The sequence below is a fragment of the Penicillium paradoxum genome (genome assembly GCF_028828445.1).
Source record: "Penicillium paradoxum strain IBT 22861 chromosome Unknown utg000002l_segment0_segment0, whole genome shotgun sequence".
Taxonomy (NCBI): Eukaryota; Fungi; Ascomycota; class Eurotiomycetes; order Eurotiales; family Aspergillaceae; genus Penicillium; species Penicillium paradoxum.
This window is the reverse complement of record NW_026643180.1, coordinates 2189772-2212122: the sequence shown is the minus strand read 5'-3', so window position 1 is coordinate 2212122 and position 22351 is coordinate 2189772. Positions and strand designations below refer to the sequence as shown.

The 22351-nt window shown below is 49.5% G+C and overlaps 13 protein-coding genes across 13 annotated transcripts; 9 read left to right on the top strand and 4 right to left on the bottom strand.

Moving 5' to 3' along the window:
* Nucleotides 1-78: 78 nt before the first annotated feature.
* N7457_000814 (PSME3-interacting protein) lies at nt 79-943 on the bottom strand (the record flags this gene model as incomplete). The annotated part of the gene is made up of 2 exons (XM_057171882.1): nt 79-668; nt 778-943. The coding sequence occupies 2 exons, from the start codon at nt 941-943 to the stop codon at nt 79-81; spliced, it is 756 nt and encodes a 251-aa protein (XP_057035785.1).
* Nucleotides 944-973: 30 nt separating this feature from the next.
* On the top strand, nt 974-1246 carry N7457_000813 (uncharacterized protein; the record flags this gene model as incomplete). The annotated part of the gene is made up of 1 exon (XM_057171881.1): nt 974-1246. One exon carries the CDS (start codon nt 974-976, stop codon nt 1244-1246), a length of 273 nt encoding a protein of 90 aa, XP_057035784.1.
* A 278-nt stretch (nt 1247-1524) lies between these two features.
* Nucleotides 1525-2565, top strand: gcy1 (putative glycerol dehydrogenase Gcy1; the record flags this gene model as incomplete). The annotated part of the gene is made up of 3 exons (XM_057171880.1): nt 1525-1544; nt 1627-2004; nt 2070-2565. 3 exons carry the CDS (start codon nt 1525-1527, stop codon nt 2563-2565), a joined length of 894 nt encoding a protein of 297 aa, XP_057035783.1.
* Nucleotides 2566-3545: 980 nt separating this feature from the next.
* N7457_000811 (uncharacterized protein) lies at nt 3546-4975 on the top strand (the record flags this gene model as incomplete). Its single annotated transcript, XM_057171879.1, has 2 exons — nt 3546-3598; nt 3667-4975. 2 exons carry the CDS (start codon nt 3546-3548, stop codon nt 4973-4975), a joined length of 1362 nt encoding a protein of 453 aa, XP_057035782.1.
* Nucleotides 4976-7096: 2121 nt separating this feature from the next.
* Nucleotides 7097-8728, top strand: cbhC (putative cellobiohydrolase; the record flags this gene model as incomplete). The annotated part of the gene is made up of 6 exons (XM_057171878.1): nt 7097-7335; nt 7394-7647; nt 7713-7850; nt 8038-8295; nt 8384-8625; nt 8684-8728. 6 exons carry the CDS (start codon nt 7097-7099, stop codon nt 8726-8728), a joined length of 1176 nt encoding a protein of 391 aa, XP_057035781.1.
* A 924-nt stretch (nt 8729-9652) lies between these two features.
* N7457_000809 (uncharacterized protein) lies at nt 9653-9967 on the top strand (the record flags this gene model as incomplete). The annotated part of the gene is made up of 1 exon (XM_057171877.1): nt 9653-9967. One exon carries the CDS (start codon nt 9653-9655, stop codon nt 9965-9967), a length of 315 nt encoding a protein of 104 aa, XP_057035780.1.
* An 87-nt stretch (nt 9968-10054) lies between these two features.
* Nucleotides 10055-10892, top strand: N7457_000808 (casein kinase II subunit beta; the record flags this gene model as incomplete). Its single annotated transcript, XM_057171876.1, has 2 exons — nt 10055-10318; nt 10386-10892. The coding sequence occupies 2 exons, from the start codon at nt 10055-10057 to the stop codon at nt 10890-10892; spliced, it is 771 nt and encodes a 256-aa protein (XP_057035779.1).
* Nucleotides 10893-11324: 432 nt separating this feature from the next.
* Nucleotides 11325-12373, bottom strand: N7457_000807 (arylformamidase; the record flags this gene model as incomplete). Its single annotated transcript, XM_057171875.1, has 2 exons — nt 11325-12207; nt 12267-12373. 2 exons carry the CDS (start codon nt 12371-12373, stop codon nt 11325-11327), a joined length of 990 nt encoding a protein of 329 aa, XP_057035778.1.
* Nucleotides 12374-12868: 495 nt separating this feature from the next.
* Nucleotides 12869-14161, top strand: N7457_000806 (putative eukaryotic translation initiation factor 3 subunit EifCh; the record flags this gene model as incomplete). Its single annotated transcript, XM_057171874.1, has 4 exons — nt 12869-12876; nt 12934-12973; nt 13044-13513; nt 13582-14161. 4 exons carry the CDS (start codon nt 12869-12871, stop codon nt 14159-14161), a joined length of 1098 nt encoding a protein of 365 aa, XP_057035777.1.
* A 367-nt stretch (nt 14162-14528) lies between these two features.
* Nucleotides 14529-14900, bottom strand: N7457_000805 (uncharacterized protein; the record flags this gene model as incomplete). The annotated part of the gene is made up of 1 exon (XM_057171873.1): nt 14529-14900. The coding sequence occupies one exon, from the start codon at nt 14898-14900 to the stop codon at nt 14529-14531; it is 372 nt and encodes a 123-aa protein (XP_057035776.1).
* A 1509-nt stretch (nt 14901-16409) lies between these two features.
* Nucleotides 16410-17361, bottom strand: N7457_000804 (MBL fold metallo-hydrolase; the record flags this gene model as incomplete). The annotated part of the gene is made up of 2 exons (XM_057171872.1): nt 16410-16819; nt 16878-17361. 2 exons carry the CDS (start codon nt 17359-17361, stop codon nt 16410-16412), a joined length of 894 nt encoding a protein of 297 aa, XP_057035775.1.
* Nucleotides 17362-18456: 1095 nt separating this feature from the next.
* Nucleotides 18457-19773, top strand: N7457_000803 (NAD(P)/FAD-dependent oxidoreductase; the record flags this gene model as incomplete). Its single annotated transcript, XM_057171871.1, has 1 exon — nt 18457-19773. One exon carries the CDS (start codon nt 18457-18459, stop codon nt 19771-19773), a length of 1317 nt encoding a protein of 438 aa, XP_057035774.1.
* Nucleotides 19774-20784: 1011 nt separating this feature from the next.
* Nucleotides 20785-22079, top strand: N7457_000802 (putative mitochondrial carrier protein; the record flags this gene model as incomplete). Its single annotated transcript, XM_057171870.1, has 3 exons — nt 20785-20814; nt 20901-21108; nt 21172-22079. 3 exons carry the CDS (start codon nt 20785-20787, stop codon nt 22077-22079), a joined length of 1146 nt encoding a protein of 381 aa, XP_057035773.1.
* Nucleotides 22080-22351: the final 272 nt, after the last annotated feature.

Genomic DNA, 22351 nt, shown 5'->3' with positions numbered 1-22351 from the left:
ACAGCAGCTTCGGATATTCTCGTGTGCCCGTTACGATGGCAATATGTCACTTTGGTTGGTTGGTCCACTATTGGCCCATCAGTCCGAGTCAGAATCGTATCCTCCCAGCCCAAGCGAAACTAAAGGGCTCGTCAGGGGGTTTGTCTTCTGTGATCCATTTTCTGTATCTGTCGCCACCCTAGGTTGCATGGTAGGATCACTAATTGCAGGAGCCGTTACAGAAGCAGCAGGTTTGGGTTGGTTGGACTTGGAGGTCTCTTCATCCGACTTTATGGTACTCGAAATGCCCTCTCCGCGCTGTACCGGCGAGTCTTGCCTGTTGTGTGTGCCCTGCTCGAGGAGAGTCTCTGAGACCGAACTTCTGCGTTTCTTGCCGGGGATTAAAAGATTCCTTTGTTTGTCACGCCGTCTCTTGCGCGTAGGTGCAGCCCATGTTTGTAGTTTCACGGGGTTTGGATCCGACGAGGCCTGCTCGAGCAGTGCTTTCTCTGCCTCCTCGCGCTGTCTGCGGAAGACTTCGAGCTGAGCCGCAGTGTCTCTTTTGACGGCAGCTTCCTGGGCACGTGTTGACTCCAACACAGAGTCTAGAAACTCGACTTCATCTTCATCGAGCGAGCGGAATTGGTTTTTCAAACGGGATTTCTCCTCAAAGGCTTCCTGTTTGGCCACTACATGACGACCGAGGAAAATCACCCTAACATGTCAGCCAGATTCCCTGGATACATCGTCCGCTCTTTGTTCAAGAGTGAGACTGCGCAAGTCGCCGAATTGGCTCACTTTTGTTCCGCTCCAGCACCTCAAAAAGACTTTTGCCATCGTTCTGCTTCCCTATCTCGGCCTTCCGCCTCCGCTCCTCCTCCAATTCCCGCTGCGCGATGAGCCACTCATCGTCTCGTTCAATTGGCTGCTCGTTGGTTCCGGCTGAAATAAATCCCGATGACATGGCGGTCGGACAAGCTGGGGACACCGTAGAATGGTCAAAGCAGGTTTACAGGATCCAACACTCGGGTATAATGCACGGTCGGGATGGGAAATTATCCGGCGACGGGGGGCCGAGACGGGACGTGGGGGTGTGGAATGGACCGACAAGCAGGCGAATAACAGATGTCGCACAGATGAAAGGGTCGAAGTTTCTGGAACGAACGGTCTCGCCTGGGAGAAGGAGAATCGAGGGAGATGTCAATTGGAAGATGTGATTGGGGAGAGGACGATGAGTGGGAAGCCTCAGGTGGGACGTGGCATTTAGCCAGAATGTGGCCCTGTCTCCTTCGGCGTCATACAGTCGCAGTATGACGATCTCTGTGTCTATTTGATTTCCAGTCGGGTAATTTCTGCCCGCAGGTGGGACTTCCTGGGGATTGCTGTTGTGCTTAGGATCAAATGGCCAAGGAAAATCCCAGGGCCACCATCCCCACTTCCACATCATCGCTGCTCTTGGACCTGCCCGCTTGATTAGACCGGAACAGTTATAAGAACCTCTGTGCTCTTCCTTCTTCCTTCATCATTCTAGCACATTATATCAAAATGTCGAACCAGCACACCCAGTAAGTGCCTGAATCCTGACACACGTTGGACGTCAATAAACACTACCAGATCATCGCACTGACCCCTCGTTCTCTCCTATAGGAAGACCTACACCCTCAACACTGGCGCCAAGATTCCCGCTGTCGGTCTGGGAACATGGCAGTCCAAGCCCAATGAGGTCCGCGAGGCCGTGAAGAACGCTCTTCTTGCTGGTTACCGCCATATTGATACTGCTCTGGCTTATGGCAATGAGGCCGAAGTCGGTGCGGGTATCAAGGACTCTGGCGTACCCCGCGACCAGATCTGGCTCACCACCAAGTTGGATAACACCTGGCACCACCGCGTGACCGAAGGTATTGACTCGTCGCTTAAGGACCTCGACACCGATTACGTGGATCTCTATTTGATGCACTGGCCCAGCTCAACCGACCCCAATGACAAGTCGAAGCATCTGCCCGATTGGGATTTCATCAAGACGTGGTATGTGATATGGCTGATGGCATCATTCCCCTGGAAAATCATTGCTGACGTCGGGGCTTTAACAGGCAAGAACTGCAGAAGCTTCCTGCCACTGGCAAAGTCCGCAACATCGGTGTCTCCAACTTTGGTATTACGAACTTGGAGAAGCTTTTGAATGACCCCAGCTGCAAGATCGTGCCTGCCGTCAACCAGATTGAACTTCACCCGAACAATCCTTCTCCCAAACTGGTCGCCTATAACACTTCGAAGGGCATCCACTCCACGGGTTACTCCTGCCTAGGCTCAACCAACTCTCCTCTATACAAGGATCCCACCCTTCTGCAAATTGCTGAAAAGAAGGGAAAGACTCCTCAGCAGGTACTCCTGGTTTGGGGCGTCCAAAAGGGATGGAGTGTCATCCCCAAGTCCGTCAGCAAGTCGCGCATCGAGGGTAACTTTGATATTAATGGCTGGAACTTGACTGAAGATGAAGTGAGCCAGCTCGACAACCTCAAGGACCGCTTCAAGGTCTGCGGTGACGCTTGGCTCCCCATCAAGGTGTTCTTCGGGGATGATGAGTAAATATATGTCATTATTCATGAATGTTTTGATGATTATTTAGGGTTCAGATACCAAGTACTGATGTGATACCAATCCCTGCGTTTTGTGGGCTCCCAGATCTCTTGTCGTTATAAATGTCAAACTACATCACAACTGGCTAGGCCAGGCAAATATGGCAAATCGAACAACCGTAGCAAACTACATATTGAAGAGGGGAACGCTCGATGGCAGTGCACTCTTTGGCACATGGGCCGATTCAGCGGGCAGCATCCAACAACTTACCAACTACCGTAGGGAACAGTAGGGTACGGAGGGTAGTTCATGAAGGCAAATCAGAGAGATGTACGTAGTAGGTGGGTATATTGGCAATCTGTATCTACCGACTACCTATATATATCCTCATGGTGCTTATCTCACGAGATCGCAAATGTGCAACAGTCGGGCAGGATCGAGATCTGACCGTAGTTGTCAACTGATGGTGTATTCAGTATAATAGGGGTCCAATCAAGGGAGTTGAAATCTCTGTATTTCTGTATCCACTACGGAGTATTCTAGCAGGAAATATGACTTTCTGACTAATATCAAAAATACTGCGTGGACAGGATAAACTAAACTTCCGGTATGCCGATCTCATGCTCCGACAGTAGTGGAGGACCTGGGTCCCCACTCCTCCGTACGGAGTGTGTACCTCCTACATATGTGCGGAGTACAGAGTATTCCGTACTCTGTACAATAACTACCTGACATACACATAGCTATATGTGTACATAACTAGTTAACTACATGTACATGTACGGAGTAGTTAATGTACATAAGTTATGTCCCTATGTACATCGCAGGACTTTTCGTCACGCAAGTGGCGTTGCACAGCCACTGCGGAGCCTGGCGGCTGAGGCGGAGAGATAAGCGTGTATATCTTGTACCCCAGCATCATCAGGCATCCGTCCTTCTCATCATCCGTCCCACTGGATCTTTTGAAGATTCGTCCCCTGATCCTCAAGATGGCACCTTCTGCAGGGCACCTGTTACTTCCCAAGATTTGGAGAGTAGCAAGGTATGTTTTTCTCTTCCCCTGTCTTCTGGTTAGGGTCACAATGGAGTCATTGACTGATATTCTGGCAGATTTGCATATGAAAGGGCCTCAAAAGCCATACTTTCAAAATTACCCGAGCCTATAAGTTACAACACACTGCGATATCAACCGATCTATGCTCGTATCAACCCTCGTCAGCCAATCAGTCGTGCCGCTGCCATTCGTCAGAGCCGTAGTCGCCACTTCTCGACTCGTGCTGCCGGTGCCTTTACTTCTGCGAGTCGATTAGGACCTGGGGCAGATGCCATTTCTCGCAACGCATCTCGTATTGCATCTAACATCGGTCGTTTGGGCAGCCGCGCGCCTTTCGCTTCTACCCTTCGTCCAAATTTGACCGGTGGGACCCTCGGCCGAACTGCAGGAGGATACGCTATTGGTGCTGGCCGTTTCGGTGGAGCTCGATATTTCTCACATGGGTCTGTAGCGCCAGCACAAGTCATCCAGAATGTGTCCCAAGGGATCCGTGCTTTCTTTTTATCGGGGCAGAAAGTGCGATTCGACGGTGTCGATCCTCGCACCGGAGAGAAGCGGTACAAGGCCGTCAGCACGCTGCAGGACCAAGCCGAGCGGGAAATGAATGTCAAGCCCCACAGTGCACCCGGCTCATACATTGAGTTCCATGTCTCTCCGACCATTACTGCACTCGGTGCTATTGGTAGTTTCGCCAAGCAGGACGGCTCCGCCTCGTGCATGACTCTGAACTCCGAGGGTCTCATGGATCTGCTTTCTGCCGACTTTGCTCGTGCGCTGAAGGATTTTTCTGCGGTCATGAACGATCTCAAGCGGCTCTCATCTCTCGGCGATCTTCCGATCTTACTACACAACCGATCAACCATACGGGTGCGTTTTCCAGGGTGTGATGCAGAAACCGTGGAGCGGCTGTGTATTGAAGCCGGGATCCAGCGAGGCCGAATCATACAAGACGAGGGATTTGACCTTTACACTGGTGTCGATTTGGCTCTCCTGTTTCCTTTCGCCCCAAGCATTGGCTCTTCCTCTATCGATTGTTACTTTGAAAAGGTCTCCGGGTCCCAAGCTCAATATCCAGCGCATGTTGACTGGCAAGGTATGATGACCCCAGAGGGCTATGTACCGACCTCACCGGTTGCCAGTCGGGATTCGGGCAACGCCATCAGTTTTGAGGATAGTGAGATATTTGGAATCAATCCATGGAGATCCTCGGCCAAGAGTTATTCCAGTATTAACGTCAGTGAGCTTGGAGACCAGGCTTTTTTCCCGGAATATTCCAGCGCTGGTCAACCCGAGAGCACCTCCGCGTATGAAGGCGTCGAGGGCATTTATAAGTTTTTGGCAGAATGTGATCATGCCAGGCGTTAATACAAGCGTTTGGTCGGATTATGCGAGGCCTTCGATTCCTTTTCTTCGAACGTTTTGACTTTCAATATGAACATTTCTATTGTTTTGTTTTTCCGTCGCCTCATTTCGCCCTTGTTCACTATTCCACCCCCCTTTGGGACTTAGCCCCCAGGTCTCAGCCTGAACTTTATGATGCCCATGATGATCCTGATACAAATACCACTCCGCTCTTTAACTTCCTTTCTGTCATATACGCAGTAGAATTGAATGTCACTCGTTTGCTTCCACCCCGCCCTGTCTGTAATTGGCGGCGTAAATTCAGCGGCTCGGAGCAATAAACATGCCAGCGACTCATAGTAAAACACTTGGTTTGATGCAACTGCGGGCAAGCTTCATCTTGCTTAGCTAGCTTCTGCCTTGATCTTTCTAGAATCATTTGGAGACCGTGATGGGAGATTAACTTGAACAACTTCGTCGACCACGGAGGCCATGGACAGCATGATGATATTTTCCGCAAGAGCAACTTCAGGTACATATACCTCTCTTACTAACGGCACAATAAGGGCTCAACTACCTTTGGATGATATCTCGCGCAACCCTCGAGTATCTTGGCTATGATTCGTACACTGCAACCCAGACTTGGGAAGATTGGACAAACTGGCTGCCTGGACTGCCTCAACGAGAATGCGACGACCTCTACCATGGCGTAACCTGCATCGATCAAAGGCCATCTTGATCATTCCCCCGACACCTGCGAAGATGATGACGCGCATCGGGTACACTGTTTGAATTTGTATGGGACCAATGGCGAGCTTCAGGGAGCAATCATGAATCCAAAGTTTCCGCATATTCGACTGACCGAATCTTGCAAGTATTGGGGCTTGGATACTTTCAACTTGCGATACCGGGGGCTGTATGCGGTACATGAAGCCTCTTGGGGGCGTGATATGGCTACCTAGGTAATATAGGCTGAGAAGTCTACCCCTTATGTTCAGGGGAGGGTTATTTTTCGAGCGCGATCAGAAATCCATAATTATTCTAGAGAGTACCATATTAGCTACAAGGTCAGAACCAATTTTAGCGGGAAATATTCCAAAAGTACGGAGTTTAGTCCTTGTGGTGCCTGTAGTAAAACAAGGTGTGCCTTCGTCTCGTTTCCCCCTGGAGACACCCATTTTAATATCTCATAGCGCCCAGAAGTCTGACTGTTACTTGCCTTCGGTTAATTCCTGATTTGATGCCCTGAAGAACCAAGGCCGCCACAGTGCGGGGCACATTCGAATGTCACTGGCGTTTGTCTCCCCCGAGCAAAGCCATCGTTCGCTTGCAGTGGAATGGATGTTGCTTCGTCAAGACAAGCAGGTGGCAAGGTCGTCATATAATTGGACCGAAACGCTTCAAGTGGATTACACAGCCAAGCCACTTGTTCACAACCCCGGGGCTCAGATGCATCCAACCTAATATCCGCGCCGAGTTGGGGGAGGATCGACGATGAATCCGATTTGGGGACGGAGGATCAATGCCGCGTTGACGGGGTTTCGCATCATCTCAACCTTTTCCCCTTGACTATCTAGGTAAGTTACAGTCCCACGCTGCAGACGACACCTGATCTGTGCTGTGTTTCGTCTACCCCAGGCCAAACATATTTAGCCAAATTGAGTCGTATGCACGGTACGGAATAGCGACATCCGAATCGATCTCCCATATCTCCTTCTCGCCAAAAGAAAAAGAGTGGACGTCTGCAAAGGTATGTCGATTACCCAGGTATACCCATGGACTGTGCCAGGAAGGCCATGAGCACCAAGAAGCATAAATCGGTGATCGGTGAACATAAAAAGAAGAAGGCAATTTTCAAACCACCGATGAGACAAAGAAGTAGGTATCATGGCAGTATTCTCTGCCGTGCTCCTGGCTTGGCAATGTCCAGAAATGGTCAGTCGAACGGAGATAGTTCTGATTCCACACACGGATGGCTTGCTTTGAGGTGACATTGTGTTCGACTTTCCGGCTTGAAATCCCGCAAGGCCGAAAGGCCAGACAAGTCGCTCAGGTATATAATGGGATTCCGCTCCTGTACAACTTCCGAGGACATCATAGGGAGTTCTACAACATCAACATCTGAATCCGTCCATGACTGCCAAAATGCGATCTCTCATTCCATTTTTGTCTTTGCTAGTCCCTTCTGCAACGGCTGCGGCTATCTCAAACGCCGCTCGAGCGACTGTCACCAATGCAGCCTCGACTAATCCGTTCTCCGGGTACCAGCTTTATGCCAATCCATATTATGCATCCGAGGTCTCAGCCTCCGCTTTGCCATCAATGACAGGGACAGCCCAAGCTGCCGCAAGTTCGGCCGCTGAAGTTCCATCCTTTTATTGGCTGTGAGTTAATCGGATTGATACCCATTACTCCAGGGCACGCATTGACGTTTATCTCCAGAGATACTGCAGACAAGGTGCCGATGATGAGCACCTTCTTGGCCGATATTAGAGCCAAGAATGAAGATGGTGCCAGCCCGCCGATTGCTGGCACTTTTGTTGTCTACGATCTGCCTGATCGGGACTGCGCAGCATTGGCAAGCAATGGGGAGTATTCCATTGACAATGGTGGCGTTGCAAATTACAAGGCATATATTGACTCTATCCGCGAGGTGTTGGTCGAGCACTCTGATGTCCAGACCATCCTAGTGATTGGTGAGTAGACTTTGTTCATCAATGACCTTGGTGCACAGAATGACCATTGCTAATTTTCCTTCTAGAACCCGATAGTTTGGCTAATTTGGTGACCAACATGGATGTGTCGAAGTGTGCAAATGCACATGATGCATATTTGGAGTGCACTGACTATGCTGTCACTCAGTTGAACTTGGCCAATGTTGCCATGTACCTTGACGCAGGTAAGCCTTCATCCAGAGTGACGGATGGCTACAGCCCATGGCAATTAGCAGAGCCACCGGGGAACCTATTTCGTGTGGTTCTTTTTCCCTCCTTTCTGTGTGATTGGCTACTTATTATGCGTTCTGTATTGCGCCGTGAAGGGATATGCCTTGATACCTCAAGCAAAGTCACTAACCACTGGTCTAGGTCATGCGGGATGGCTTGGTTGGCCCGCTAATCTGAGCCCAGCAGCTCAGCTTTACGCCAACGTTTACAATAGTGCCTCTCAACCCGCGTCTCTACGGGGACTTGCGACCAACATTGCCAATTACAACGGCTGGTCTTTGTCTACATGCCCATCATATACCTCGGGAAATCCCAATTGTGATGAAAAGAGTTACATTAATGCCATTGCTCCCCATCTTCAGAACGCAGGCTGGGATGCTCACTTCATAACCGACACCGGTATGTCATTGAGTGCTTCGCACGCAGAGTCACAATGAGATATCCCTATCCTTGAGCCAAAGTATTCAAGCTAACTGCAGTGGAATAGGCCGCAATGGAGTCCAGCCCACTCAGCAAAATGCCTGGGGTGATTGGTGTAATGTGAAGGGAACCGGTTTTGGTGTTCGGCCAACCACTGACACAGGTGATGCCCTGACGGACGCATTTGTTTGGGTGAAGCCTGGCGGTGAAAGTGATGGGACTTCAGACTCCAGTGCAGTTCGATATGATGCACATTGTGGGTATAGCGACGCTCTTCAGCCTGCACCTGAAGCTGGCGCATGGTTCCAGGTACGAATCCCTGATTTTAAACCGATAATCCATCCATTGCATACTGATGACCGGACAGGCATACTTTGCCCAGCTCGTAGAAAATGCGAACCCTTCGTTTTGAAATTAGCCAATATTGAGACAGATACAGGCTGGAGAGAGTGGTGAATGTGGATCATGTACGGAGTATTGAGACCTCAAGTGGCATGATATGATGCCGAAATTCCACTGACTAGTTCTGAATGCCGCTAAACCGAGACGTAGGAAGAGCACCTAGCACTTCATATGTATACAGCTGTAAAACGTACATACAAGCCTACACGTAGTTATGTCTTTTTGGAGATAGGTACATAAGGTACATACATTATGTAGTTACATGTAGTTAACTAGTGAGCACTACTTATGTTTGTCAAAGGCGGTCTGAAGATCATGCAGTATTCTGACCGCCCGCTAGGCGAAGAGCTTCGATAACGAGATGCGGAACGGCTTGCTCACCACTCTCTTCACATCTGGACCCTCTGTACGAACCATTGTCGGATTATCCTGTCGCTTTGAGACGATCAGGGGATATAAAGCGCTGCATACTCCACGGCCGTGTAGGTTTGGGTGTCCCACCACTTTGAGCTTTATCACCCCACCCGTGACTTTGCCAACCCACACTCAAAACGAGCACTCAACAACCGAGGTGACTTGACCGGCTCAAAGCAACCATGATGGAGGATTTCAACAGCGAGACAGATAGCGATTATACTAGCTATTGGCGAGACTGGGTAAGTGGATCTCTATCTTCATAAATATTGTTGCGACAGGATGTCACCGCGGCTGGGCCAATGTGGGGGTCGACGGCTTGAAGGCACGCTTGGGGATCAAGCTGCGATTCAAATGGAACCAGGCCACGATCTTTGTCATGATAATTTGGATAAAGCACACAGCGGAGCTGAGATGCCGTCGACGTATTGCAAAGTCGCTCTCAATTCTGTTCACTTCCTTGTCACAACTCCAACCTTACGAGCTCTCATCTGCATATTATCTGAACTTGTGATACGCAATGGAATCTCTCATCGTTCACTGTGCGCTCATGATGTTCATGGCTACTTGCCTCGGGATGTCTATTGCTTCCTTCCAAAACGCGTTCTCCTCCTTTGCTGGGGGAAACCGGATTGCAGGCATCCTGCCCACTTCGATGGCTGTGCTTTACTTGATACTCTTTATCCATTTGCTCCTGTTCGTCCTGAAGAATATCTTTGGCGCACCCGGCGCCGACCAAACCGATCCCCGCGACCCGCCACCTGATCCAGATGCTGCTCCTTTGAATACTTGGGATCCCCACAGCCCATCACATCGCGGTATGGGACAGGGATAGCGTTGCTGCACTCGCAGTCGCTCTTCTTACGCCCAGCCTTTCGGTCCTGTTGCTCGCGCGGCTTTCTTCATGATCATGCTAACTTCGATGTTGTGCCTCGTGCAGTTTGTTTCCTCCCGCGGCAACGAATACTTCTGCGAAATTGATGAAGACTACCTGACTGATCGGTTCAATCTCACCGGATTGAATACTGAAGTCTCGTACTATCAGTACGCTCTTGACCTTGTGACCGACGTTTTCGATCTCGACGCCGACGATGACTTGCGTGAGCAAATCGAAAAGTCTGCCCGTCATCTCTATGGCTTGGTTCATGCTCGATACATTGTGACCACTCGTGGTCTCGCCAAAATGGTATGTTGAGATGCTGGGCTTTTGCGATGATTGTCTTCTGGATACGCAGACCCTAACAATCATGTAGCTTGAAAAGTACAAGAAGAGCGATTTCGGGAAATGCCCTCGTGTGATGTGCGATGGACATGCTCTACTACCTCTGGGCGAATCGGATCTTCCAAACGTTAGCACCGTCAAACTCTACTGTCCCAAATGTGAAGACATCTACAACCCCAAGTCAACACGCCACTCATCCATCGATGGTGCATACTTTGGTACCTCGTTCCACTCTATCCTATTCCAGGTTTACCCGGCTCTCAATCCCGAGAAGAGCAGTCGTCGCTACGAACCAAGGATCTACGGGTTCAAAGTGCACGCTGCAGCCGCGCTTGCTCGTTTCCAAGACAATCAGCGCGAAGATCTCAAGTGGCGTCTTGCCGAAGTCGACATCAACCACAGATTTATCGAGGACAGTGAAAGTGATGACGATGCATTCGAGTACGACGATGATTATGCCGAAGGTCAAAGTCACGGGGTCAAGCATGACAAGATCCGCGGTGATACAGCTTCCGCTCGTATGGATGTCGCCAAGTAATTCTCACTGAAAGTAATTCCATTATCGATCTTCCATGGGCAAGATCTCGGCGCAACGAGGGATACGTGCTATGCTTGTTTTTAGCTTGAGATGTTTTCACAAATTATGGCGTTGTCTGGCTCGCATGGCCCACATGCGATGGGTTCGTTTTTAATTTTTTATTGTTGCCTTCTTCAACTTCGTATGTATCCAAATTACCAGTCTAGCCCAGTTCATGACTATCAGTACTGAATCGAAGGGAAAGCACTTTTATTTGACTTTTATTTCCTCTTTCTTTTCCCGAAAATGAAGTTGGTTCTGATATTTGTATGTCGAGAATACTGATTGGTGGTGAGGTCCCTGCTACACACGAAGAAGCATACATGTCAATTTGCATAGCCTATTATTTACAGTGGCCGCTTGTAATTATCTGGACCTAGTTTCTTCTCAGCCTCAGGATTGAGGGGCCAGCCCCATGTCCTGTAGTTGCTCAAATGCGAACTTCACCGCGCGAGCTAGCTGGTCACCCTTCTCCCATGCCTCATCATGGGTACCACTGATGGATAGGACGCAGAGACGTCTATCACGGTGTGGGAACTCATGCGCCGGTATTTGGGCCTCTGTTTTCTCCCAGTACCTCAAAGCCTCCTCCATGGCCTCCATTTGGGAGTGATCTACCAGGCCGTCGTCCTTGGAATGCGCCAGGACCGCCAACCTTCCAGACTTCCATCCGCCTTCTACTCCACGAGATCCTGCCATTTGGGCTGGTGACACACCATCCCAAAGTAGCTCATTCGGTCCAAAAGCTCCCTCAATAAACTCCTGGTAGGCCGGGATATCACGATGTGAGTCCCGAAGCCGTCGCAGGTCATAGATACCCGCCACACCAACAATGGCGGTAGGTTGGGCTGCCAAGGGAGGTGGCAGGGGCCCAGGAGATGCAGATACAACTCCGACACTGATATCTTGGTTCTCCTTGCCCCCTATGAAGGGCTGTTCACGATGGTCTGAAATCGCGCCCATCACGGCTTGGAAGGCCAGCGTCGCTCCGCAACTATGGCCAATTAAGATATACCGCGCACCAAAGCCGTATGTATTCTGTAAGAAGGCAAGCGCTGCTTTCACATCTCGTATGTGATCAGGGTGTCTCGCATTTTGGAAGTCGTTCGGGGCAGTGCTTCTTGAGTCTTGCGGGTGATTTGGGTGCGGGCTCAGGCGGTACGAGATTGATGCAAACCCAGCAATAGGCAGGTCTGCGTCACGGAGGATGGATTCGGTCGGTTTGAAGGAGTCCAACGTGACTGTCGGATCCCGCCAGGCACCTCCGTGAATGTAGCTATGTAAATCGTGAAACGTCAGTCGATGTTTCAGAGTGGAGATTGGGACATCCTGTACATCACCCAGTAGCCATCTTTGCATGGAGCCAAAGTTGTCACCACGATATTTTGTAGGTTATGGACTCGATCGTAGTCGACAATCCGAGTAGCTGAGTGATCCAGCATGGTGTCTTGCGGAGTTTCATGTCGGTGATTTATGGGGAAGTGGGACGACACGAAGATAGATTACAAGCCATTGGTTGGAGGTACATCTTGAGCTCCTGGCAAGCCCTCGGCTTCGAAGAATTGCAGACTGGGGCGGTTTCTCTGCGTAAGCTTGAGACGTTCGCTCATGGTTTGTCGTTTTTCTCCTTGCCTGCCCTATCTCGCTCTCTCTCTCTCTCTCTCTCTCTCTCAATCCAACGGAAACTTGATCAATTCTCTGGGGGAAGAGGTAGGTACCAGGTCCCTATGTACTATGTTTGTACATACGTAGTATTGTAGGGGAGATGTAATATGACTGTATTGCCCCTCCAATTGTATGAGGCACGATCGTACCACATTTCACCGTGTATCGGTAACGCACTAAACTCGATCAGGAATGAACGGTCCCTTTCACACAAACCCTCCAAGTCCACCGTCTCGACCTTCACAACCGCCCAACTGTTGCAATCTTCCACAATGGCCGAGTGAGTAATGATTGTTTCGTTTTTTCCATCTGTGACATGATACTGACCGATTGCTAGAACTCCAGCTCCCCTCGCGGCCGTTCAGGTCGAGGCCTTGGTACGGTCTTCCCGACGAAAATCTCCCCCCAGTTCTCGCCAGTCAGAAATACTGACGTACAATGTTCTAGGTGGTGATGAAAATCATCAAGCACTGCTCTCAGACCTTCCCCTCCACTGCAACCGGCGCCATCGTCGGAATGGATGTCGACGGCACCCTCGAGATCACCAACACTTTCCCATTCCCCGTCGTCGAAGTCCCCGCTGAGTCGCACTTCGACAATGCCGCTCCCAACCCAGCCGCCGCTGCTCCTCGTGCCAAGGCAAATGCCGCATACTCTGCAGAAATGATCCGTATGCTGCGCGAGGTCAACACTGATGCCAACAATGTCGGATGGTACACCAGTGCCAACATGGGCAACTTCGTGAACATGAACGTGATCGAGAACCAGTTTTACTACCAGAGTCAGTTGAACGAGCGCACAGTCGCTCTTGTCCATGATGTCAGCCGTAGCGCCCAGGGCAGCCTCAGCCTCCGTGCCTTCCGCCTGTCATCCAAGTTCATGGCCGCGTTCAAGGAGAACAAGTTCACTTCAGAGGAGTACGTGTGATGGCCCACGTGCCCACAGAATCATATCCAAGAAAAATCAATACTGACAAGAATCGCAGCCTGCAAAAGTCGAACATGCGCCACCCCGACATCTTCGAGGAACTCCCCGTCAAGCTCCACAACTCCCACCTGATCACCTCTTTCATTCACCAGCTGCAGTGCCCGACTTCCTCGGCTTCGACTGAGCTTCCCACCTCCCTGGCCGCCCTTGAGTCCAGTGCCTTCAGTAAAACCTCTACCCTCACCCCCAACCTCGAAAACTTGTCTCTCAACATTGATCCCTTCCTGGAGAAGAACTGCGATCTCCTTCTCGACAGCATTGAGACCCACAACACCGAGGTCAACAACTACCAATACTACCAGCGTGTGCTCGGCCGCGAGCAGCAGAAGATCAACGCCTGGAAGCAGAAGCGCGCACAAGAGAACGCCACCCGTGCCACCCTCAACCAGCCCCTTCTCCCCGAAGATGAGTGGCAGCGTCTGTTCAAGCTTCCGGTCGAGCCCAGCCGCCTGGAGAGCATGCTCAATACTCGCCAGGTGGATCAGTACGCACGCCAGGTCGACAGCTTCGTCTCGTCCAGCACAGGCAAGATGTTTGCTATCAAGGGCAACCTTTTGCCCAATGAGACCTCGAACTGAACGTTGATGATTGCGAAGGGGAGATACGATGCTTCTGGGATTGCATGACCTTTTTACGGCGTAGGGAAGGAAAATGTTCTCTATTTTGGATGTTAATATGACTTCCTGTTTCTTATTTTTTGTTTTCTTCTATGATCAGCGGAGCTGAGTCACTGGGCATTACCTGACTCCTGCGTGTATCGATTTGTATTCGGCCGTAGAAGGAAAATCTTTATTTTGTTTAGAATACATCAAACACATCGAACAGGTCCAATTTTCATCTACTGTCTTCTTCTTTTCCTTCATCTTTCTTTTGGACATCGTGGATTATCAAGTGGAATTAACAAAACGCAAGCTAGCTATGAATTCTAGGAAGTTGACTAATTTCTTATACAGCATCAAGGCCCCCTGCTCGGGCTCGCGAATAGGCCAACGGGTCTCGAACGGCCAGGGGAACTGCGTTCTCGAGCTCATCAGCAATCCTGTACCCACTGACGGGGTCACTATCTCTGCGGAGTGTGAGGATTGCGCTGCTGAGGATAGGCTGCAAGGTGCAGCAAATCTGATGGAAACAAGCATCTTCTAGTAAATGCGAAGCTGTGATATAGCCCTGTGTCAGGTTATGTAGCTCTACGAGCCGTTCAATCACCTGAAGGTGACGCTCTGGCATCCACCGTAGATCATTGACCTGGCATTCTAGGAGGTTAAGATAGTAAGTTCGCTCTTTGGCGTAAACACTGTCAGGGGCAGCGAGAATCATTGTGAATCGGTTACGGGATAATAAGTACCTTTGAGAAGTTTGCTGAATACACTGTGAGTGGTTTGATGAGAAAGTATTCAAGCGGCGTCGAGCCTATTTATGTTGCTCGAGCAACCTCCATATACTGAGGATTTGGCTCTTGACACGCAGCTTGTTGAGAAAGAGAACAATATAAGGACGAAAGAGAGTATATTGACAGGGCTTTGCGGTTCTCAGAACGGCCGGAGCATAAAGGTCATTGTAACTCCAAAGCAATAGAAAGGGGAGAGAGAGAGGGCTGGGAAAGAACATTGGCATTCATATTGTTGGTGTATTATCTCTGAATGGATGTTAGACAATCTTGTTCAACCCCGATGTTCTCTATGCTCTCAAGCCCTACTGACACGGTCTATCTCTCCTGACAGGCTGGCGATGTCGAGGAGACAGTACAGTTAGCAAGAGACCGCCCGTGATGGGAGAGATATCTTTCTCGCCCGCCGTCAAGCACCATGACATCAATGTTCAAGCTTCTGTACGTACCTAGGTACATAAGGTAGTTAGGATGGCCAGAATATCAAATACAGCGTCGTAGGTGTAGTTTGCATAATGGCGTTGATCATCAGCTAATATCGCCAATTTTGGAACCCTGGGATATACAACGTCCTAAACGGGAAGTCGAGGAGGTATATGTAATGAACAAGCTGGATGGAGGTGAATTGATCTACGGCAAATCTCGAAAAGGAGACAAAGTTATCCAAGAATTGGTTCAGATATCTTGGAAGTCGAGTACGATGCGAGAATAGGGAGAAACTATCTTGTATTGTGCTAGACTCCGGAAAAAAAGAGGACAGGAGGACGAAGAAGAAAGAAGAGGAGAGAGAGGAGGGGAAAAGGAAGATCTATCTATCATGGGGCCTGTCGGCCTGAGGCACCTGCCTCAACAAGATATCACTTCAAGCTTAAAGAGTATACCTGCGTGTACTCCGTATGTAGACACTGCTACGACCACTTGTTTTGTATATGTCACATGAATATTGCCTGGAATACTGCTCGACGAAAGATGACCAGAAGGATGCTAGATCAAACGTCTAGGGGATAAATAAAACTACATCCTAGTAGAGACTGTCTCGAGATCATTGTGATTATCGATTAGGAATGGACTGGTCCCCTCCAAGGGAAAAGGCCTTGAGTTCGTGGAGCATATATGGTGCGACTCATCACTGCGCACATAAGTAATGCCGCAAATGAGCTTTCCTCGAAATGAATGCGGTTTCAAGGTCGCTTTCAAACAGAACGGCTGTGAATACATTGCTAATCCAGTCAAAAAGGCAGAAAGATCCACCTATTAATGGTTGTTTGGAGTTTGCGCTTTAGTTAGGTATGTAATCGGCACCACATAAGATTGAACAATTGGAACTGGCAAGTCTTGTGACATAACTAGGTAGTAAATATTCTTCTTATTCCTTTCTAATGAGCAAGGACTATATGGATATGTGCCGTTTTACTTTTTTTAGTTCAACATCGTCTCATTTACCACCCTTGCCCTGCGAGCTTCAGCGGGAGATGAAGCAATCGATAGCCAGACGTTGTGGGCGAAGGAAGTCTCCCTGCTCGAATGTTGACTTGTAACGACTGATGGAGCAGTTTAGGTGCGGCTAGTTGTGCATCCCGCCCTTTCCGCATAGTGACAAACTCTTCTTCGCTGACCCCGTCATTGAGATGCTTGTTCAACCGCTTATGATCTTGGACACTCATCCAAGGGACTGGAGTTTTGCGTTCTCCGGATGGATAATCATGGCCTGTCCAGATCTTGACATGGTCAGGGAGACTTAAAAGCCTCCGGCCCGATTGAAAGAGATCTTTGGCATCACCACCTGGAAAGTCACAGCGTGCAGTGCCAATATCCACATGGAAGAGAGAATCCCCGCAAAACAGATTATCTGAAGAAGACTTATGAGTATATGTGTATCTGTGTCAGGTTTTTCGGGACAACATTACCTCCAACCATATAGCCAAGATGATCTGGCGTATGTCCCGGAAGATGCATGGCTGTTGCTTTTAGGTTCCCAATAGCAAAAGTTTCATTGTCGTGGAAGAGCTTGTCAAAAATGCCTTCATATTCTTCTTCTGGCACACCGTATCTTTGGCCGAACAACCTTTGCACTTGCTCAATGCGTCTGCCAATGCAAATGGGTGGCTTGTAATCTTGTTGATGCGCAAGACGGTGTTGAAGATATGACGCTGCAGTCAAATGATCTGCATGAGCATGAGTTTCAAGAATCTTGTCAATCTTATACCCCTTTTTCTTTACAAGAGACAAGAGGGAGTCGGCTGCGCAAGTGGCCAGGTCCTGGGTGGCGGGATCATAGTTCAAGACGGGGTCAATGATGACAGCTGTTAATGTAGACGGATCAGCAATGACATACTGCCATGTTCCTGATGTCGGTTCAAAAACATCGTGAATAATTGGCTCAGTTGGCATATTAGCCACAGTGCTGTATGAAACTCGTGGCGTGTTCCGACAGTGGGTAGTGATGGACCACGGATGTGGCGAGAATGGCTGGTGCGATCTCTGCACCGGTCGATCTTGAGATGATGGATGATGGATGCCCCTGGCAAAAGCACTATTACTCAGGGGTTTTAGGCCGGTGGATACATCTGTTATTAATGGCTGAAGGCGATGCGAATGCCTGAAGTTACCCAGGGTCGAAGTTCGAATGAGCCCGTTGGCCGTTCTGAGCGAGTTTGACGGCATCTTCCAAGTGGTGATCAATGGTGGCTGCAAAGAACCGAGCACAGTTCACAAGATTCAGGAATCAAGCTGAAGAAGAATGTGCAAGCTGGAGTTGTATTGGCCATGATAAAAGGATAGACTTGGGTCGGCGACTCGGCGAGCATCTACCATATCCACGCTCCCGAGGTCGCCGATTGAACGTTCGCCTGCCAGGCCCGCTCCAATGAAATCTTGGATCTGTGAAGAAAAGTCGAATTTACGTGCTCAAACTCCGGGGAATGAGATGGCACTGGATGAAGTACTCCGAACAGGGCTTCGTCGTTATGGTCCTGATATCGGGTTCCACTCATGGGATTTGGTAGGAGGTTCCCGGGTCAGATTCCCCAGGATGCAATATGGGCCCATACACGAAGAGAAGCAAAGAAAAAAAAGTCAGGGAGGCAAAGATAGTACCTAGGTAAACCGGAGAAGCATCTTGGTCGCATTGCTTGGGCTTGAAAGTACATGCATGTTGAATGTGTTTACCAGGATTGTGTGGACCTTATCAAGTCGATTCCACACACAACCCCATATATTAAAGTCAGAAAAGATGAGGTACTGAATTCGCATCTCCGAAGTAAATCAATGAGAGGCATGGCCTGAGGTCCTAGGACACGCAAGATCGGTAGCCCGACCTGAGAACCCCGAAAGGCGTCGGCGAAGAAAAGCCGAGACCCCGATATCGGAACGAGTTAACCCGGAAATCACGACATCATCAGATGGGCTGCCTACTTATATATACCTCATATGTACGCAGTAGGCGTGAGCTCTTTGAACTCAAAATTTGCTTCATCTTCAGTCAAGATGTTCAAGGGTCGCACAATTGCTGCTAGGCGCTCCGTCGCTCAATGGAGGAGTTTTGCAACGTCTCCTGTCAGCCATACACGAAACCACAAGGTCGTAGTGGTTGGCGGTGGTGCTGCTGGTCTGTCTATCAGCCATCAGCTGTTGCATTCTGGTAAATTCGCGCAAGACGACATTGCGGTTATTGACCCAGCCTCATGGCATCACTACCAACCCGGCTGGACCCTAGTCGGGGGTGGCCTCAAGAACAAAGAGGATCTGCGCAAGCCCATGAACAGCTTGATCGACCCCAAGTTCAAGTTCTACAACGAAGGTGTCGGTGCCTTTGCCCCAACAGAAAATACAGTCACACTGGAGAGTGGTGACAAGATCAACTACGAGCATCTGGTTGTCGTGCCTGGTATCAATATCAATTACGGTAGCATCCAAGGTCTTCCCGAGGCCCTTGCGGATCGGCATTCAAATGTCTCATCAATTTATGGTTATGACACATGTGATAAGGCCTTTCGTACCATTGAAAACTTCCGCGAAGGCAACGCCATCTTCACCCAGCCAGCTGGCGTGATCAAGTGCGCGGGTGCTCCGCAAAAGATCATGTGGCTTGCGTTAGATCACTGGAAACGAGCTGGCCTCTACAACCCGACCAAGCCCTCTGACTCGCCCATCAAAATCAGCTTTGCAACTGGCCTCCCAGTGATGTTTGGTGTGCCCAAGTACAGCGCTGTCCTGGAGCAGATGCGGCAGGATCGCGGTGTCGAGGGAATGTTCCAGCACGATCTCCTTGCCATTGACGGCAAGGCTGCCATTTTCGCCTCTCCAGACGGGGAGGTCACCAGACCATTCGACTTGTTGCATGTCTCTCCGAAGATGGGCGCCCACGCATTCGTCAAGAACAGCCCTCTGGCCAACGAGGCCGGATACGTGGATGTCGATGACAACAGTACCCGCCACAAGAAGTTCGCCAATGTTTGGTCAGCCGGCGATGCGTCCAGTTTGCCCACATCCAAGACTGCTGCAGCTGTCACTTCCGAGGCACCAGTCCTCGTTCGCAACCTACTGCAAAGCATGGAAGGCAAGGAATTGGATGCTTCCTACGACGGATACACGTCGTGCCCGCTCTTGACCGAATATGGCAAGGTTCTACTTGCCGAGTTCAAGTATGGCGGAGAGCCCAAGGAGACATTTGGAGATTTGCTTGGTATCGACCAGAGTAAGCCCCGTCGCTCGTTCTGGCATCTAAAGAAAGATTTCTTCCCTTGGGTGTACGGCAAATATATGATCAAGGGTCACTGGGGTGGGCCAAAGGGCTGGCTGTAGAGGATGGAGGGGAAGGTTATTAAGAGGCTGTGTACAGTATTCCCGTGTTGCGATATAATGATGGCATCTAGGAACCCTAGAGCATTGGTATGAATAAATCTGATACCTCAAATTCCAGAAAGGGTTCAATAGTACCTACATATAGGTACAGGCAGGTTAGAAGATACCTACACGTATGTTGGAGATGTAGTTTCCCTATGTACGGGCGACTAAGTATGCCATCCGTGACTTAATTATTATTGGATAGCATTGCCAGGCAGTATTTCAGTCATCCAAAGGCCAAATGCCTGATTTTGCCGGGTTTATTCCTTAAGATACCTGAATCTGCCTTATTTCAGGCTGGCCTAAGTTCAAATACTTGAATCACTATGACAGAGGGCTTAATAAGCAAAGTATCGTTGGAACCTCAAAAGAATGAAGCTATTGTGATCCTGGGACTTGGTCATACCATGCTTTATGCATTGTTGGTCTAAGTGGGTCACCGTGCGGGCCTATTACGGTCCACGAACTGCCTTCATAGTAGTTCCCGACTCCCGTATACACCTGTCTCTCGGCGTTTAAACCGTCCCCGTCTCTCTCTTCTCCCCCTACTCCTTACCACTAACGCACGCTTACTCTTCCCCATCACTCGAGGCTCCCTGAAAAAGTTATGATTATAGCTTTATAGGGTTCAAGATCAATGGTAGGGCGACCGACTGGCATCTTGAACGAGGTACAAAGCTTGTATGCAAATGGAAATGGAGATGAATTGAGATTAGCATACGTGCTTCGAGAAGGCGGTGATAAAAGCGGACAGCAGTATAGGCCAATCATAATTAAGTCACGGGTGGCACACTTAGTCGCCCGTACCTATGCATGTCAATGACATCATCGCCCATCATATCCCCCGTGACCAGTTAGTCGAAAGGATTGCTCCATGACTCTGTCTCTGTACCTCGCTCGCCTTTCGTTATTCGGAGTGGTGACAATGTCTCCATATTGCTCCAAAGTCTTCAGTTTCTTGTTGTTTCCATGTACAACAGTCATTCCGATATCTGGGTAGTGAGTTGCAGTTGCATTTCACCCATCCTCATTCTAGTGCTTTTCGAATTTCATCGCATTCCAATGTGTAACTCGCTGACTGCAAGGGCGTCTCAATCCAACAGGCAGGTGCCTTTGCTGCAGTGGTAGTCGATTTCGTTGTCTACCCAGTCGACACCCTCAAAACCCGAATACAGTCTCCAGACTACGAGAAGGTATTCAAAGACGTACGCACAGGAGCCGTGAAACGCCATGTGCTTTTCCGAGGACTATATCAGGGAGTGTGGAGTGTGGTATTTTCAACTATACCATCTTGTACGTGCTAACTACGATTGAAAAGCGACAGAGTCCATAGCTGATGATCCAATACACCTCTAGCTGGCGCTTTCTTCACTACATATGAAGCCGTGAGAAGTACTCTGCAAAATTCTTCAATAAAAAATGTCACGAGATCGGATGATATCAGAACAATCTACCCTAAAGGTTCTCTAATTAGTGTACAATTGCCATTCACACATTCCCTTCCTACTCCCGTTATGAATGGGATTGCCTCCTCTGCCGGAGAGATGGTGTCATGTCTCATCCTCACGCCGGCAGAAGCTCTGAAACAAAACGCGCAAATGGTCCAGGCTCCTAGCAAAAACATCAATCAACATTTGACCAAATCTGCCATGCACCAAGTGCTTTCAAGATTTCGACATCGTCCTTGGCGCTTGTGGAATGGATATACGGCGCTGGTTGGTCGAAACTTACCGACCACAGCCTTACAGTTTCCGCTGTTTGAATATGTTCGATCACATCTCATTGACCGACGGAGAACACAGAAAGCGACTCGCACAAACACAAACCGACCATCTTCCGAACAGTCAGATCAACTGATCGAACGGGCCGGGTTGACGGGTATTTCGGCGGCGCTTGCGGGTACAATCACATCGACAGTGACTACTCCCATCGATGTGATCAAGACCCGAGTCATGCTTTCAGCGACCGATGCTGGCACCCAGGCTGGTGCTCGTGACAGTAAGGTGGTAGCGTCGTTGGCCCAGCCGAAGACCAAGTCTTACAAATTGCCTATTACTGTCGGTCGTGATATCGTAGACCACGAAGGTATCCGCGGCTTATTTAAGGGCGGGCTGATACGTGCTGGGTGGACAGCGATTGCTTCGGGTTTGTATCTCAGTCTGTATGAAGGAGGCCGATTTTATCTCGAAAGTCGACGGAAGAAGCGGGACCAGCTTGATCGGAAATACGGAAAGACTGCTGATGAGGGCGACAAGGCCATCTAGTGGCAGTGTCATGTGCGACGTGGCACTCAGATCCTTGCAGGTTTGAAGATTGTGAGACTTCGAACCGAGTGGCCTTCAAGGCTTTCACTTTTGATTCAATTCTAGAAGTATCCGAATTGGCCATTGTTGAACAAAGAACAAGCGCATTGTGCGAAAGGCATTGTATCTTCCACTTTTGCGGCTACTTTTGAAGGAAGAATACAAATCAAAAGAGAACAAAGAGTGTCTTTGAGTTCAAGCATGAGGCACTGGATTGGCATTCTATTATATAA